The sequence below is a fragment of the Rhinopithecus bieti genome, unplaced genomic scaffold (genome assembly GCF_001698545.2).
Source record: "Rhinopithecus bieti isolate Rb0 unplaced genomic scaffold, ASM169854v2 scaffold_28024, whole genome shotgun sequence".
In the NCBI taxonomy this organism is placed as follows: Eukaryota; Metazoa; Chordata; class Mammalia; order Primates; family Cercopithecidae; genus Rhinopithecus; species Rhinopithecus bieti.
This window is the reverse complement of record NW_016812359.1, coordinates 561,368-580,232: the sequence shown is the minus strand read 5'-3', so window position 1 is coordinate 580,232 and position 18,865 is coordinate 561,368. Positions and strand designations below refer to the sequence as shown.

At 43.0% G+C, this 18,865-nt stretch overlaps 1 protein-coding gene across 11 annotated transcripts in view; it reads left to right on the top strand.

Moving 5' to 3' along the window:
- The window catches only part of ZBTB35 (zinc finger and BTB domain containing 35), a 119,359-nt gene that overhangs the window by 86,677 nt on the left and 13,817 nt on the right, over positions 1 to 18,865 (top strand). For 8 of the 11 annotated variants that reach the window (XM_017895972.1, XM_017895980.1, XM_017895975.1 and 5 more), the window contains exon 5: positions 17,913 to 18,595. In XM_017895972.1, the coding sequence (XP_017751461.1) occupies positions 17,913 to 18,595 (683 nt within the window). The remainder of the gene's footprint in view (positions 1 to 17,912; positions 18,596 to 18,865) is intronic. The other 3 variants (XM_017895981.1, XM_017895973.1, XM_017895982.1) reach the window with 1 other exon arrangement.

Genomic DNA, 18,865 nt, shown 5'->3' with positions numbered 1-18,865 from the left:
GCAAAAAACTGGGATCCCAGTAATACCTAAAATCATCAGCGCTTTTCAGTATAAACACAGTAACGTTGATTTGTTTCTTGAGCCAGATAGGCACGTAATATGTTCTGAAGAGTTCCCTTTGAAAAGAGGAAGACAGTAGTATTACATGTTGGCTGTTTATAATAATGCAATTTTTAAACTTCTACAGGGATGGTTTCTGTTGACTTTTTTCCCTGTTCTAGAGCTGTATTTTACTGTTTATTCGTATATCTTAAAATTTTTTTTTGTTAAAAATTAGATTTTTGGCCTGGGCACGGTGGCTCACACCTGTAATCCCAGTACTTTGGAAGGCTGAGGCGGGTGTATCATGAGGTCAGGAGTTGAAGACCAGCCTGGTGAAGATAGTGAAACCCCATCTCTACTAAAAATACAAAAAAATTAGCCAGGCGTGGTGGCGGGCGCCGTAATCCCAGCTACTTGGGAGACTGAGGCAGAGAATTGCTTGAACTGGGGAGGAGGTGGGTGCAGTGAGCTGAGATCTCGCCACTGTACTGTAGCCTGGGTGACAGAGCGAGACTCCATCTCAAAAAAATCATTTTCAAAATGAAAAGAAAAAAAAACAAAAATCTATTTTTTTTTTTTTTTTTTTAGGTTGAAGTCTCGGCTCTGTCGGCCCAGGCTGGAGTGCGTGGCCGGTGATCTCGGCTCACTGCAACCTCCGCCTCCTGGGTTCAAGCATTCTCTGCCTTCAGCCTCTCGAGTAGCTGTGATTACAGGCACCTGCCACCAAACCCAGCTAATTTTTTTGTATTTTCAGTAGAGACGGTGTTTCACCATCTTGGCCAGGCTGGTCTTGACCTCCTGACCTCATGATACGCCCGCTTCGATCTCCCAAAGTGCTGGGATTATAGGCATGAGCCATGGCGCCCGGCCAAAAATTGGATATTTTAAAATAAGTTGTATTTAAATCCCACCCCCTACTTCCCCACCCCCATTCTCTCTGTCAGACATGATTTGTTTGGGTTTGTTTTTTTGAGGCAGGGTCTTGCTCTGTCACCCAGGCTGGAGTGCAGTGGCACAATCTCAGTTCACTGCAGCTTCAACCTCCTGGGCTCAAGAGATCCTCCCACCTTAGCCTCCCAAGTAGCTGGGACCACAGACGCTTGCCACCATGCCCGGCTAATTTTTTGTATTTTTTTTAGAGACGGGGTTTCATCATATTGCCCAGGCTAGTCTTGAACTCCTGGGCTCAAGAGATGTGCCCACCTCAGCCTCCCAGAGTGCTGGGATTATAGGCATGAGCCACCATACTTGGCCAGACATGGTTTCTTTTTTTAATCTTTCAAGCTTTTTTTTTTTTTGGAGACGGAGTCTCACTCTGTTACCAGGCTGGAGTGCAATGGCGTGATCTTGGCTCACTGCAGCCTCTGCCTCCCGGGTTCAAGCAATTCTGCTGCCTCAGCCTCCTGAATAGTTGGGACTACAGGCACATGCCACCACGCCCAGCTAATGTTTGTATTTTTAGTAGAGACGGGGGTTTCACCATGTTGGCCAGGATGTTCTCAATCTCTTGACCTCATGATCCACCCACCTCTATCTCCCAAAGTGCTGAGATTACAAGCATGAGCCACCGTGCCCAACCTCAAGCTTTTATTTAAGTGCAGTGATCCAGGATGGATTTTAGATCTTGTTGAAAGCAGCCACATCCATGGACTACATCATAGTCCTCAAAAGCAGTGATGTGCTTTTCCACTGTTGCAAGTTTATCATCTTCGACTACACACTGTATTTGAAGTTTCTTAATTTCCTATCCCACTGGAACTAGTTTAGATGAGCCAGACATAGTTTTATTTTTGTTACTGGTTTAGCAACTTTCCTGGACTTGCATAATTCCTTTTCTGTAATTCTATACAGTCTGTATTTTGTGTGTATGGCCATTGAAGTCTCTACATAGGTAGTTCACTGAAGAAAGTGATCATTGGACAGAAATTTTCTTAAATGTCTTAAACCAGTAAGTCTCCACATTTTTGTTGGGGAACTCTTTATAGGGCACACCATCAGTGTCCCATCGAGCAGTTTACAACTACTTTAGCCTTTACTTCCTGTGTTAACAGAACCTCAAGGTCACGTAGAGATGAGAGTTGCTAAGGTCTTTCCTGGACATGTATGCAGCTCTGTGCATGTGCATGGCCTTCTAGGTTCTCTGGAATATGTCAGAGCTTTTTTTTTTTGGAGATGGAGTTTCATGTTGGCGTGATCTCAGCTTACCGCAACCTCCACCTACCAGGTTCAAGTGATTCTCCTGCCTCAGCCTCCTGAGTAACTGGGATTACAGGAGCTTGCCACCATGTCCAGCTAATTTTTTTGTGTGTTTTTAGTAGAGTCGGGGTTTCACCATGTTGCCCAAGCTGGTCTTGAACTTCTGACTTCAGGTGATCCACCAGCCTCGACCTTCCAAAGTACTGGGATAACAGGCATGGGCCATCAGAGCCATCAGAGTCCAGCCTGTCAGAGCTTTTTAAAGCCCCCTATGAACATCTCATTCTCCAGTTTTCCTTTCAGTTTTGTTCAGCTTCTTGATGGCCCAAACTTGTAATGCCACCACAGTAGCTGCAATAATAAACAGTTGCCATTGATTGTTTTTTCACAAATGTCTTGTGGTTAGAGCTATTTGAAAAGTGAGCTGTGAGTCAGATAAAATCTCCAAATATTTTATCCTGTCTTAGATTTATCTTTTAAGAAAGTGGCATGTGTAAAGCTCTTGAAACAATACCTGCCACATAATAACATGATTATGCATATGTTCTTTTCATTTCTTGGAATGCCATCTGTCTGGTTGTTCATTGGCAAAATTTTACTCATCTTTCTGGTCTCAGGTGAGAGCCAGCAACCTGTTCTCTGAAACTTGTCCTCACTGAGCCAAGCAGGTTGACTTAGGTACTTCTATTATTCTGTATTTTGTTTTACATTTTTCATTAAAACAGTAATCATATTCATGTTCCCACATTTTTCTAGTAGTCTCCAACCTCTCTGAGGCAGGGATTATGTGTTTTTTTCATCTTTAGGAGGCGTTTGGATGGGTTTGAAAAACTACCTCGAAATTATGCCTCTTGGAATACTCAGTTGCCAGGTTTATGTCCTTTTCTTCCCTCATAAGCCTTTAAAATCTCTTTCCTTGCTGTTCAGTTCTGAATACAAGCTGGCTTACCGCACTCTGCAAAACAAAAGCCTGGTAGCAGCACTTTTTCTTGTTCTTTAATTATTCCTGTTTGGGATAGGGATCTGAGTTCAGTAGGTCATACCTATAGTTAAGACAAGCATAAGAAAACTGGTTAAGAAGTAGTTTATAGCCGGGTGCAGTGGCTCACATCTGTAATTCCAGCACTCTGGGAGGCTGAGGCAGGTGGATCACTTGAGGTCAGAAGTTTGAGACCAGCCTGACCAAAATGGTGAAACCTTGTCTTTACTAAAAATACAAAAAATAGCCAGACATGGTGGCATGCACCTGTAATCCCAGTTTTTGGGAGGCTGAAGCAGGAGAATCGCTTGAACCCGGGAGGCAGAGGTTGCAGTAAGCCAAGATCGCACCACTGCACTCCAGCCTGGGTAACAGAGTGAGACTCCATCTCAGAACAAACAAACCAAAAAAGAAGTAGTTTACAATTCACCTCAACACTTGTACTTGAAAAGAACAAAAGAAACCGTAGTTTTCAACATAAGATGCACAATTATTTTCCTTATTTTAATATATTTCAAATAGGAATTCCTTTCAAAAGTGAGTGGCCAGGCAAGAGTTAACAGTTAGTTTCAACTGTTAATAAATTCTTGTAGTTATTTGTGTTACTGATACCAGACAAGTTGAGTTTGTCATTTAAAATGTCTTCCAATTGATTATACCATGAGTTGATCCTTAAGTGGAAAGTTATGGTAGAATTGGTATTGGAGTGTTCCTAAGTGGGGTATTAATTTCATATTAATGGAGCAGATATTTATCATCAAAGGAATGACCACAAGAGCAATAACCAAGGGCTTTATGGGACCTTAGGAAGACGTGATTTAACAGGCTAAACAATTTAGGGATAAAAATTAATGTAGGTGGACTACTTAAGGCAATTGTATAACTATTTTGCAAATACAGAAGGTGTGTAAGGTACGCTTGTCACATATGTATTATGAAATTATTTTTGGAATTTAGGATAAACTTTTTGAACGACACCGAAAAAAAAATTAGGACCTCATTTTGCTTTGCTGCAATCACATTATTGTTTACTTAAAACTGTATGGCCGGGCACGGTGGCTCACGCCTGTAATCCGAGCACTTTGGGAGGCCGAGGCGGCTGGATCATGATGTCAGGAGATCGAGACCATCCTGGCTAACGTGGTGAAACCCTGTCTCTACTACAAATAGAAAACAAAATTAGCTGGGCGTGGTGGCAGGTGCCTGTAGTCCCAGCTGCTCAGGAGGCTGAGGCAGGAGAATGGTGTGAACCTGGGAGGCGGAGCTTGTAGTGAGCTGATATTGTGCCACTGCACTCCAGCCTGGGCGATAGAGCGAGACTCTGTCTCAACAACAACAACAAAAAACAAAATTGTGTATGAGTTGGGCACAGTGGTTCACGCCTATAATCCTAGCACTTTGGGAGGCCGAGGCAGGCAGATCACTTGAGGTCGGGAGCTCGAGACCAGCCTGACCAATATGGTGAAGCCCTGTCTCTACTAAAAATGCAAAATAGCTGGGCGTGGTGGTGTGTGCCTGCAGTCCCATCTACTCAGGAGTCTGAGACGGGAGAATTGCTGGAACCCAGGTGGTAGAGGTTGCAGTGAGCCAAGATCACGCCATTGCATTCCAGCCTGGATGACAGAAAGAGACTCTATCTGAAAAATATATATATATATATGTACAGTGATAAAGATACCACCACAATCAAGATCAGGGGAACACTTTTATCATTCTAGAAGCTTGTCTCATGATTCTTTGCAGTTGATCCTGATCTCTAGCCCCAGGCAATCATTGATCTGATTTTTATCACTAGTTTTTCTGTAGTGTACCATACAAAGTTCATATTTGACTTTATTTACCTTAGCAGTGTGTTTTAGAGATTTGTCCAGGTGGTTGTGGGTGTTATTTTGTTCCTTTTCATTGCTGAGTAGTATTCCACAGGGTGGGTATACTACAATTTGTTTATCTGATGACTTTTGGGTGTTTTTTTTTAGTTTTTGTCTATTAGAATAATGTTGCTGTATACAAATCTTTGAGTGGATATATGCTTTCATTTCTCTTAGTAAACATCTAGAAGTGGAATAGAGTTTAGTTGTTTGGTACGATGTATGTTAACTTTGGAAAACAGTTATGTCAGTTTTTTAAAAAGTGGTTTGTAATGACTGGGCACGGTGGTTTATGCCTTTAATCCAGCCCTGGGATGCTGAGGTGGGTGATCGGCCTGAGGTTCAGCAGTTTGAGACCAGCCGACCAACGTGGTGAACCCCATCCTCTACTAAAAATACAAAAAAATAGCTGGGTGTGGTGGTGGGACCGTAATCAGCTACTTGGGGAGGCTGAGCAGGAGGAATTTGCTTGAACTTGAGGAGGCAGAGGTGCAGTGAGCCGAGGATCGTGCCATTGCATCCAGCCTGAGCGACAAGAGCACTCTTTTTTTTTTTTTTTTTTTTTTTTCAAAAAAAAAAAAAAAAGGTTTTTTTGTGCTGGCATGTGGCTCATGCCTCGTAATCCTAGTACTTTGGGAGGCTAAGGCAGGAGCATACCTTGATCCCAGGAGTTCAAGACTAGCCTGGGCAACATGGTGAGACCCTGTCTCTACAAAAAAAAAAAAAAAAAATTTTTTTTTTAACTAGCTAGGTGTGGTGGCACATGCCTGTAGTCTCAGCTACTTGGAGAGCTGAGGTAGGAGGATTGCTTGAGCTCAGGAGGTTGAGGCTGCAGTGAACAGTGATCATGCCGCCGTACTCCAGCCTGTGCAACAGAAGGAGACCCTGTCTCAAAAAAGTGGTTTTATCCATTTACATATTTTTGTGCAACACAACTACTTATGCCCTATCTTCACCGGCACTTGATATTGTCAAGAGTTTTTTAAACTTTAGGTCAGGAGATGGCAAACATTTTATTAAAGGGACATAAATATTTAGACTTAAATGCCATATAGTCTCTGTTGCAGTTATTCAGATCTGCTGTTGTAGCAAGACAGCTATAGACAGTATGTAAATGAATGGATGTAGCTATGTTTTAATAAAACTTTGTTGACATAAAACATGCTACTACTGTTAGGCCAGAGTTTACTCATTCCTGCTTTAGTCATTCTAATTGGATATATAGTGGTGTGTTATTGTAGTATTAATATTTTTAAAACTTTAATAAGGTATAATATGTAATAAGCTGCACATATTAAAGTACAGTTTGATGACTTTTAGCATACATGTACATTCTTGTGAAGCCATTATCACAGAGTGATAAACACATCCATCACTCTCTAGTTGCCTTGTGTAATTTTGTAATCTGTTCCTCTCTTCCTATTCCTATCTTCATCCCCACAATTTTATGTACACGTTAATAGTATGGTAGTGCTTGTCTAATTTCTTTCACTTATCATAATTATTTTGAAATTCATGCCGGGTGTGGTGGCTCACGCCTGTAATCCCAGCACTTTGACAGGCCGAGGCGGGCAGATCACTTGAGGTCAGGAGTTCAAGACCACCCTGGCCAACATGGCGCAGCCGCATCTCTACAAAAATTAGCTGGGCATAATGGCGGATGCCTGTAATCCCAGCTACTTGGGAGGCTGAGCGGGGAGAATTGCTTGAACTTGGGAGGCAGAGGCTGCAGTGAGCCGAGATCGTGCCATTGCATCCAGCCTGGGAGACGGAGAAAAAAAAAGACTGGGCATGGTGACTCACACCTATAATCTCAGCACTTTGGGCAGCCGAGGCAGGTGGATCAAAAAAGAAATAAATTCATGTATATTAGTGTGTGTTTAAGTGGTTCATTCCTTTTTCCTGCTAAGTATTCCATTGTATGGCTATATCACAATTTGTTGATTCACCTGTTGACAGACATTTAGGTTGTTTCCAATGTTTGGCTATTACAAATAAAGTGGCTATGAATGTTTGTGTAACAAGTTTTTGGATATATGCTTTCATTTTTCTTGGTAGATACCTCTTAGTAGAATAGCTGGCTTGTATGGTAAATATATGCTTAATATTTTAAGATACTGCCAGACTCTTTCAAAAATGGTTGTGCCGTTCTACATTCCATTCTGCAGCCTATGAATGCTCCAGTTTTTCACAGCGTTAATACTTGATATGGTCGGGCTTTTTTATTTTAGCCGGGCTGGTGGGTATATGGTGGTTTAAATTTGCATTTCTCTAATGACTAATGGTGTTGGATATTTTTTAATGTGCTTTTTTGCCATCTGTATTCCTTGGCAAGGTACCTGATCAGATCTTTTGCCTATTTTTTAAAATGAGGTTATTGTCAAGAACTGGGTGGGGGCAACATTGCGGGGGTCTCAGATTTTATCCTATTTGCAAGGTAGTAACTTTTTAACCGGCAGTTTCATGGTTGCCGGCAAGAGACATGAGACTCTTGAGTCAGAGAGAAAAGAACTTGATTACTTAGAGCAAAGAAAGCAGCATGAGTTCCATGTTTGTATCAGTTTTTCTTGTTAGGGAACCTAGTCCCACAGGGGTGACACAGTGGCCTAGGCGTGTACTGTGCTCACAGTTGTTTGCATCACAATTGAGGAATTCTGAGCTTTAGGAAACCCAAATCTTTTATAATGAGCTGCAAGCAAACCTGCCTAACCTTTGCTGTAGAAGAAACATTATTATACTGGACAATAAATAAACCTACTTTCCACTCTGGAAGAGGATGGGCTCTCTTTTCCAGAGTCCTTTGCTATACAGACAACTTTGAAAAGATAGTCCAAAATAAAAGGCTCTCAGTGTCTTAGTTTATAAGATATGCAGAAACATGAGGATCCATGGAGAGTTGTCTTGTTCCATATCCTTGTTTCTGTATTACCCTGGCTGGTACTGAATTTTCTCCATAAACTCAGCACTTTCTTTAGCCACTCTGAGTAATCTGACCATAGGGACCAGGACCTGGCTGGGTACGGTGGCTCACGCCTGTAATCCCAGCTACTCAGGAGGCTGAGGCAGGAGAATTGCTGAGGCTGCAGTGAACTGAGATCGCACCATTGCACTCTGGCTTGGGCAACAAGAGTGAAACTCTGTCCCAAAAACAAACAAACAAAAAACACAGGGACCAGGACCTAATCCATTCAGTTTTTCTCATACTGGATTTATTTAAGGATTTATTGAAGTCAACAGAACTTTAAGCAGCAGGATTTGGCCACCCTGCCCTGTTGACCTTAATCATGCACCCACCCCACTAAGGTTCATCTTGGACTCAGTCAACTGAACAAATCTCTAGAAAAATATGACTTTCTTTTTCAGTTTCTGTATTGACTTTTCCACTTAGCCCTGGGCATTAATCTAAGTATAGCAAGATGTTTTACAGTTACAATTACAGGCTCCGCATTGTCCCATCGGGAGGATGTCTACTAGGGCAAGTTTATCATTCATGACAAACCTGGCCCCCCAGTGGCTTGAAGCTGACATAAATGCCTTCCAGAGCCCAAGCAGTAACAGTGAACACATCAGCTTAAGTCATGCACAATGTTGTACCACTTTTTTAATTGGATTACTCCTACTGTTAGGGAAAACTGCCCACAGGATGTGCATGAATAAGTCAGTTATTACTCTAGGAAGCATCCCTTTGAGAATTTCTAATCAAGAGTATCCTTAAATGAGACCTCCACAGTCACCCAAAGGTTGCTTGATCTTCCTTAAACACTTGATGGTCTCCTATAACCACCTGTTAGGTGTAAGTCATTGTTTTTTTTTTTTTTTTTTTTTTTGAGATGGAGTCTCGCTCTGTCGCCCAGGCTGGAGTGCAGTGACACAATCTCAGTTTGCTGCAACCTCTGCTTCCTGGGCTCAAGCAGTACTCCTGCTTCAACCTCCCTAGCAGCTGGGATTACAGGCACCTGCCACTGCACCCTGCTAATTTTTGTATTTTTAGCAGAGATGGGGTTTCTCCATGTTGGTCAGACGGGTCTCGAACTCCCGATCTCAGGTGACACATCTGCCTCGGAGTCCCAAAGTGCTGGGATTTCGTGTGTGAGCCACCGCGCCTTGCAAGGCATTGTATTTTTTTGAGGCAAGGAAATTAGTACCTGGCTTACACACAAGTACAGTCCCAGGGGCACATAGGAACCCTGAAAGGAAAGTACTGTTTGCAATTGTTCATGCTTCCAAAGTAGGACCTGCATCAGTGTAGAGGCACAGATTGACATGGCCTCCAATGTAGTCTCCTTTCCCAATTCAATTAGAATGATTGAGTCTAGTTCTGGTTTTTGGAGAGACTGTGAGGACAGGACAGTCCTATTTATTTTTTTTTGAGATGGAGTCCCGCTCTGTTGCCCAACCTAGAGTGCAGTGACGCCATCTTGGTTCACTGCCTCCGCCTCCCAGGTTCAAGCGATTCTCCTGCCTCAGCCTTCCCAGTAGCTGGGACTACAGGCACGTGCCACCAGGCTGAGCTAACTTTTGTATTTTTAGTAGAGACGGGGTTTCACCATGTTGACCAGGCTAGTCTCGAACTCCTGACCTCAAGTAATCTGCCGGCTTTGGCATCCCAAGGTGCTGGGATTACAGATACGAGCCACCACGCCCAGGCGAGTCTGTCCTATTTATCACAAGCTCCTGAATGCCAGCTGAGTTAAGTAGTAGCTGTCCCACCTCATGGACTGATCTCAGCTGTGAGAATGGTAGTGGAGCATGGTGTTTTGCCTCTGACACACAGGAGTCATCCCTAGCTGTTTTTAGAAGACATGTTGGTAAAATTAAGGGAAACAACTTGGCAGGGAATGGCAAACACAGGAGTCAGTTTAAAAATGCTTATAGCCGTTGGAGAGACTTGCAACTGAGCATTTTCTTAATTTGAAAGGTTCTAGGGGCAGTTCTGAAAGACAAAGTTGGTTTGTTTTGTTTTGTTTTTGGAGACAGGGTCTCACTTGTGTCACCCAGGCTGGAGTGCAGTGGTGCAGTCACAGCTCACCGCAGCTATAACTTCCCAGGCTCAAATGATCCTCACACCTCAGCCTCCCAATGGAGCTGCGACTGTAGACATGTGCCACCATGCCCAGCTAATCTTTTATACTTTTTTGTAGGGATGGGGTCTTACTATGTTCTCCAGTCTGTTCTTAAACTCCTGGACTCAAACGATCCTCCCGCCTCAGCCTCCCAAAGTGCTGGTATTATAGGTGTGAGCCACCACACCCAGCTTGACAAAGATTATTGTCCCTCCCTGCCCCATATCTTCTGGAGTCGTAAGATGTTTCTCTCCCTAGATGTCAAGATTGTCATTCCTCCTTCACCTTTTTTCCAGTCATCCCCTCCTCTTATCCAGACCTTTCATCTGGTATGGTCAGATACAAGAAGGGCAAGGACATTTAAAACTTAGAGACCCATTATGTTTCCCACTTTGGCTCACATGGGCTGTTATAAGTGAGTGTACTTGGCAAGCAGTGAATTCAATCCAAGTGGTCAGTATTCCTATAAAATGATGTCACTCCATTAAGAGAATCCAGATGGCCAAACTAGAATGAAGTTCGAATTTCCTAAGCCTGGTTTTGACCAGGCTGTCACCTTTAAGAGGTACCAGGGTGTTCCAGGATTACTGTCGGGGAAAAGAAAATGTTTAAGAGTGTTCAGGACGGGCCAGCCGCAGTGGTTCATGCCTGTAATCCCAGCACTTTGGGAAGCCGAGGCGGGTGGATCCCTAAGGTTAGGAGTTGGAGACCAGCCTGACCAACATGGTGAAATCCTGTCTTTAAAAAAAAAAAAAAAAAAAATTTACAAGATTTGCTGGGCATGGTGGCACTTGCCTGTAATCTCAGCTACTTAGGAGGCTGAGGCAGGAGAATCACTTGAACCTGGGAGGCGGAGGTTGCAGTAAGCCAAGATCGTGCCATTGCATTCTAGCCTGGGCAACAAAAGCAAAACTCCATCTCAAAAAAAAAAAGGATGTTCAGGATCCTGCTTTTTCAGATTAGGTTTATATTACTTCCCTCGCCTTCTGTCTTCATCATTATCCAGGAAGTAGCCAAGAAGACATGATCCCTTTCTAGGGACAACTAAGTTCAATGATCAAACTGCTTTACTTAGACTTTTGGACAAAGAGGATGTGAGGGAAGTAGAGTCAGAAATCATTTTGAGTCAGTGAAAGCTGTTGCCATACTCAACAAGATACTCAGTATCTATGGATGGTAGCATGAAAGGTCCATCATTACCTTGACTGTTAACCAATTATTGATTAGCTTTTGTGGTCATTTTTGTGTACGTGATAAAGCTGAACCATTATCAGACTGCAGATGGTCTAGAAAGGTGAACATAAGACAGATTAGTTTCAAGAGCCATAGTGGTGTGGCCAGAACCAGCTGATGAGACTGGAACAGCAACAGTTTAACCTAAAGAAGTGTCAGCATGTCACCATGGCGGGGTGGGGTGGCTCACGCCTGTAATCCCAGCATTTTGGGAGGCTGAGGTGGGCAGATTGCCTGAGGTCAGGAGTTTGAGACCAGTCTGACCAACATAGTGAAATCCTGTCTGTACTAAAAATAAAAAAAAATTAGTTGTACTGGCGTGCACCTGTAATCTCAGCTACTTGGGAGGCTGAGGCATAATTGGGTGCCCCAGCCTGGGCGATAGAGCTAGACTCCGTTTCAAAAAAAAAAAAAAGTGTCAGAAATGTCAGCAGTGGTGAAGCACCGCTGACAGCCCTGCATTGGGGTCACAGCTCCAGTATAGTCAGTCTGCAAGGAACAGTCAGAGACAGTGCTCTGTATTATGTGATCCTTCACTATGAGACAAGCAGACCAAGTTGTAACAGGTGTCACAAGTCTGACGTAACAGTGGCAAACTTCTGCATAAGAAACATAGGGTCCTCTAATTTGTGCCCAGTCTCTGATGGTGGTAGATGTGTTACCATATCCAGAATAATGTTGGCTCTAGACTTCGTTAGTGGCAATCTGGGCAGTGTAGGCTTGGTTAGCAGCTTGATTCCAGTTGGTCTCATTAGAGAATAGTCCCTTATGCACATCTAAATGAGTGACCCAGATAGTTCCGGCAACAGCTGCTATTTTTTTCTACAGTTTTGGCCCCAGAGGCGTGGATGTCTTTAATCTGCCAAGTCTTCCAAGTAGCAGACTAAACAGCTAGACCATTGGCAACAGCGTAAGTGCCAGTAAAAATATAGCAAGGTTAATTTGGGGGAATGTTGACCAGAGTCATGAGGACAGCCTTGAGTTCTGCCCACTGAGCAGAGTGACCATGTCTGCTTTGGGTTTTCATTGTTGGTGCAGAGGCTGAACACTTGCAGCAGCCCAGTGAACACCATCAAATTTCAGCTTAGCCAAGCCATCAGTGAATTAAGGGCTCCATTAATCTGGTGACTTTGCTTTGGGCAACAGTTGGGCAGCTGCTACTTTTTCATGATGGCCAAGGGGTCCACTGCTTTCTTAAGTATACCGTTTCTATTTGACAAGTGAAACTTGGTGGACATTTCTCATACCTTGTTAGTCATGAAGTCTGAGTTGACTCACCCCCAGATGGGAATATCAGGATGGAGAACCTCAAGACCTGCATGGGTGGTTAGGGATCAATTTCAACAAGAGCCCAAAAGCAAGCTAATTTTTTTTTCTCAAATTTGGTGTACCTTGGGAGCTGCGTCAGGGTTCAGCAAGTCCAAAACCCAAGGAATAACCTTTGGGTAGAGACTGCCTCCTTTTGCCAGAAGCTCTAATCTACAAAAGCATCAGGCTCAGACTAGTAGCTTAAAGGGTTCATTAGCGTTGTGGTGCCCTAAAGGTAGAGAGAATGCACTGCAGTTCGATGGTTAACTTCCAAAGCAGCATGTTGGTTGGAGCCCCACTTAGAGGTTACTGATTTGCTTGCAGGTTAGCTGATAGAAAGGAGAAAGTAGAATGCCTAAGTAAGGCACATACTGCCCAGCACCCAGAGTCCAATAGGATGCTGGGCTTTATTTTTGTTGGGAGGAAGGTAGGAGAAGAAACAGTTTTTCTTTGTTGGATGGAGTGTTGTGAATCTATCTTTATAAACTTTACCTGATGAGTAGGACTCTGAAATTTGCTGGGGTTTATCAGCAACCCCTGCTGATGGAGGTGTGATAACATTGCAGTTCAGGGCCTTTGAGACTGAGACTTCTGTCTTACCAATCAATAGGCTGAAGCAACAGCAGTATACATAGAATCAGCGGTACCACAAGGTCAGGATAGCTTCCCTTTCCTGCTGTGAACCATGCCCAAACCCCATCAGTTAAAAAATGCAAGTCCATCCTGTCCCCATGGAAAAGTGGTTATGGTGAGTTTGGCACCTTAATCTGAAATAGTCATGGAAGTTTGAGTCCTTCCATTCCTGAGTTTTCCCCAGTATACTTGGATGAGTATATTGCTTTCAGTCCCCTTTGAGAATAGAGAGAATTTTGCTCCACTCCTAATTATCTTTCTCCTAAAAGCACTAAGTCAGAGGAGAGCGTAGAGGAGGATGAGATGTGGAGGGAGAAAAGTGACTCTGTGCCAATAAGTAAGGCACATTTACTTTTGGTTTCAAGCAGCACAGAAGCTGCATGTGGCTTGACTAAACAAACCTCCAGTATTTTAAGCCCACCCAATGACCTCAGTCAGTGTAACGTCATCCCTACTGACACTCATCTGTTTCAGCTTCGGTGATTCCTGAAGAGTACACTCTTCAGTCACTGGCTGGGTGCAGTGGCATACCCCCGTAATCCTAGAACTTTGAGAGGCCAAGGTGGGAGGATCACTTGAGCTCAGGAGTTTGAGACCAGCCTGAGCAACATAGTGAGACCTCGTCTCTCTAACCCCACCAAAAAAAAATTGCACTTTAATTCTGGACATCGCTGCCCTGTTGTTATTCTTTTGCCTGGTTTTAACATAAAGGTTAGGGAGCTTTTCAGCAGCACTGACCATAAGAATTCATATTACTTTGGATCCTTTTCTCATTCCCCAGTGGGAATCTTCATCAGCATTGTAAACCCAATTTTGGACTGGAAGGCTCTCTCTATGTAGTATCTTATCTATGGTTTAGATGTCTTATCTAAAGACATCTCTCAAAGAGGGCCCTTACAGAAGCCAAGACTTGACTGCAAAAAAAAAACCTGGAGACCTTTTACTGTCCTCTCCAAATAAATCAAAGGTGGGCATGATAAACTGCAGGAAGAACTGAGCCCAAAGCTAGCCCAGGTTTTCACATTCTTCCTTGATAAGTATTATGTTCTCCCCTCATCTCCCATGTGAACCGGCCAGAGCCGTGACTCACCTGGCTTCTGCCTATAGCAATCACAAATTTCCCTTCTTTTGCATTCATTGTAGGTGCATATTATTGTAACTTGTCTGAAAAGAGGCAGAACCTTCTGTCCCACCCACCCATTCCCAATGAATCTTAGTATGGTTAATCATGGGGCAGACATGGTACCAGATTGATAAAAGAGTCTCTCTTTCTCCCACAGAAGAGTTTGCAATAACCAGGGCACCATTTCAGCAGCTATTCTTGAACTTGCTGCCTAGTACTCTTCCTGCAACCACTTTCCAAGTTTTGCTTCATTTATAGGTACTTTTGTTTCCTAAAGCTACTACTGTAACAAAGTACCATAAACTGGGTAACTTTAAACAACAGAAACGTGTTGTTTCTCAGTTCTGAAGGCTAAATGTCTGAAATCAAGGTGTTCATAGTACCATGATGCCTCCCAGGACCCTAGAGGGAGCATCCTTTTTGCCTCTTCTAGCTTCTGGCTAAAAGGTGTTTCTTAGCTTATGGTAGCAGAACTCTAATCTCTGCCTTCATCTTCCCATTGCCATCTTCTCTGTCTTCATAATGGCTTTCTCCTGTGTCCTGGTTTCTTCTTCCTTGTAGAGACACTAGTTGTATTGAATTAAGGCTCATCTTAATAACCTCTTTTTTTTTTGAGACTGAGTTTCACTCTCGTTGCCCAGGCTGAAATGCAGTGGTGCCATCTCAGCTCACTGCAGCCTCCAACTCCTGGGTTCAAGTGATTTCTCCTGCCTCAGCCTCCCGAGGAACTGGGATTACAGGCATGCACTGCCATGCCTGGCTAATTTTGTATTTTTAGTAGAGACAGGGTTTCTCCATGTTGGTCAGGCTGGTCTCAAACTCCCGACCTCAGTTGATCCGCCTGCCTCGGCCTTCCAAAGTGCTGGGATTACAGGCGTGAGCCACCGTGCCAGACTTTTTTTTTTTTTTTTTTTTTTTTGGAGACAGAGTGTCACTCTTGCTGCCCAGGCTGGAGTACAATGGCGGGATCTTGGTTCACCACAACCTCCGCCTCCCGGATTCAAGCAATTCTCCTGCCTCAGCCTCCCAAATAGCTGGGATTACAGGCATGTGCCACCACGCCAGACTAGTTTTTGTATTTTTAGTAGAGATGAGGTTTCTCCACGTTGGTCAGGCCGGTTTCGAACTCCCAACCTCAGTTGATCCACCCAGAGTGCTGGGATTACAGGCATGAGCCACAGTGCCCGGCCAGATGTGCACACTTATTTCCAAATAAGGCCCATTCACAGATATTAGGGGTCAAGACTTCAACATACCTTTTGTGGAAACACAATTCAACCCATAATAATAGGCAGTAAAGTAGAGGGCCATTTTTTTGCTTTGTTGACTGTACAATGTAGTCAACATGTTTGCTGCTGGTTCCGGTGGATTTCCCTCAAGTCTGATCAGTTGCTCTGTGATGCCTCATCCTTCCTTTTCCAGAAAGCCTTTTTTTTCCCCAGCATCTTATTCTCAATGCCAAAAAACTGGCAAGAGCTATGAGGGATCTGAGATTTTATTCTACTTGCAAGCCTGCAAGTTTTCCTGCCACAGTGTCATGGATGTTGGAAGAAGATACAAGACTTCTGAGTCAGAAAGAAAGGATTTTATTACTCTCTACATAGCAAGCAGTATAAATTTCATTTTTATACCAGTTTTACCTTCTCAAGTCCCCCAAGAGTGACATAGAGTGGCCCAGGCGAATGCATATGATTGATTTCTATAGTAACTGACAGAATCTCCAGCTTAGGAATCCCAAATTTTTTATAGTGGGCTACAAACAATCCTTTTAACCTTTTCCCAGAGGTGGGGGGGGGGGCATTCTCTTTGTTATATTGAACAATAATCCTGCCCTTTCTTCTACTATACTATACTGCATACATTCTTGAAAAGTCCAAAACAAAAGTTTTCAGTTCACAAGATGTGAGGAAATTGAAGAGACTCAGAATTGTCTCCCAACAGATGTCGTCTTTTACTGAGTTTATTGAGTTGTGAGAATCCTTTCTTTACTCTAGATATAAGATCTTTAGGCTGGGCACGGTGACTCTTACCTATAATCCCAGCACTTTGGGAGGCTGAGGTAGGCAGATCACGTGAGGTCAGGAGTTCAAGACCACCCTGGCCGACATGGTGACCCTGTCTGTACTGAAAAATACAAAAATTAGCCTGACATGGTGGCGGGAGCCTGTAATCCCAGCTACTCAGGAGGCTGAGGCAGGAGAACCACTTAAACCTGGGAAGCAGAGGTTGCAGTGAGCTGAGATCGTGCCACTGCACTCCAGTCTGGGCTACAAGTGATACTCCATCTCCAAAAAAAAAAAAAGATATTTGACAGATATATGTTTGCAACTATTTTCCTCTGGTCTGTGGCTTGCTTTTTTGTTAACTGTATTTCAGAGGGCAGTTTTTAATTTTGATGAAATCAATTTTATCAATTTTTGCTGTTTTGATTTCTGTCTTTTGTGTGCTGTTTATGAAATCTTTCAGCTGGGCACAGTAGCTCATGTCTGTAATCCTAGCACTCTGGAGGCTGAGGCAGGAGGATCACTTGAGCCCAGACTACCCTGGGTGACATAGTGAGACCTCAATTCTATGAAAAATAAAATTAGCTGAGTGTGATGGCATGCATCTGTAGTCGCAGCTGCTTGAGAGGCTGAGGTGGGAGGATCACTTGAGACCAAGAGGTTGAAGCCACAGTGAGCCAACATCACACCACTGCACTCCATCCTGGGTGAGAGAATGAGAAATCTTTCACTAACCAATGTCACTAAGGTCTTTGTTTTCTTCTAGAAATTTAATAATTCTTAAATTTAGGTCTGTGACCCATTTTGAGTCTTTTCATGGATGATATGAGGTAAAAGTTGAGGTTTGTTTTTCCCGTGCACATACTTGTTCCGGCACCACTGTTAAATGATTACCTTGGAACTTTTTGTTTTTGAGACAGAGTTTCGCTGTTGTCACCCAGGCTGGAGTGCAATGGTGCGATCTTGGCTCACCGCAATCTCCGCCTCCTGGGTTCAAGCGATTCTCCTGCCTCAACCTGCTGAGTAGCTGGAATTACAGGCATGCCACCACATCTGGCTAATTTTGTATTTTTAGTAGAGATGGGGTTTCCCCATGTTGGTCAGGCTGGTCTCGAACTCCCGACCTCAGGTGATCCACCTGCCTTGGCCTCCAAAGTGTTGCGATTATAGGCGTGAGCCACCACACCTGGCTGGCACCTTTTTTCCCCCCCAAAAAAATCAGTTGACTAAGCGTGGGTCAATTTCCATGGACTTTATTCCATTAATCTTCGTGTCTATGCTTTCACCAGTACTATTGTCTTAATTACCGTAGCTTTATAGTAAGTCTTAAAATCAGATAGGATAAGCCCTGCAGTCTTGTTTTCTAACTGTTTATATAAATTTTATTGCCACTTTATCAGTTTCTTCAAAAAAGCCTGCTGGGATTTTCTTACATTTTTTAAACCCCTATATTATGTATTTCAGGAACAAAGAAAACTCAGCTCCATTAGAGGAAAATACCACAGGAAAAAATGAGGCAAAAAAAAGGAAGATTGCAGAAACTTCAAATGTTATCACTGAGTCATTGCCATCTGCAGAATCAGAACCTGTTGAAATTGAGGTAGAGATTGCCGAAGGCACCATTGAAGTAGAAGATGAAGGCATCGAAACATTAGAGGAAATGGCTTCTGCCAAGCAATCCGTAAAGTACATACAGAGCACAGGTTCCTCTGATGATTCTGCTCTAGCATTGTTGGCAGATATTACCAGCAAGTACCGTCAAGGTGACAGAAAAGGGCAGATAAAAGAAGATGGCTGTCCATCTGACCCCACGAGCAAACAGGTAGAAGGTATTGAAATTGTGGAACTTCAGCTGTCACATGTGAAGGACTTGTTCCATTGTGAGAAATGTAACCGTTCATTTAAATTGTTTTACCATTTTAAGGAACACATGAAATCACACTCCACAGAGAGTTTCAAGTGTGAAATATGCAATAAACGGTATCTTCGAGAGAGCGCATGGAAACAGCACCTAAATTGTTACCACCTTGAAGAAGGTGGAGTCAGTAAGAAGCAAAGAACTGGGAAAAAAATTCATGTATGTCAGTACTGTGAGAAACAGTTTGACCATTTTGGACATTTTAAAGAACATCTTCGAAAACATACAGGTAATTAGCAAATACTTTCTTAAGATATTTTTTTTTCCCACATGCACTTCAAATTTAAATATATAAATTCTTTTTTAAAAAATAGTGCCTCAGAAGCCATCTAATGTATTATCTCTAATGTGTAGGCTAAGTACACATTGTTTATAGTATTACTTGTTCAAATATTGATGCTTTAAATACAAGTCAGTATCAACTTTGGAAGTAATTGTTATTTTTATGCCTTGCCCAATTTTTGTATTTTTTAAAGAAATAGAGAAAATAGTTTGTGGT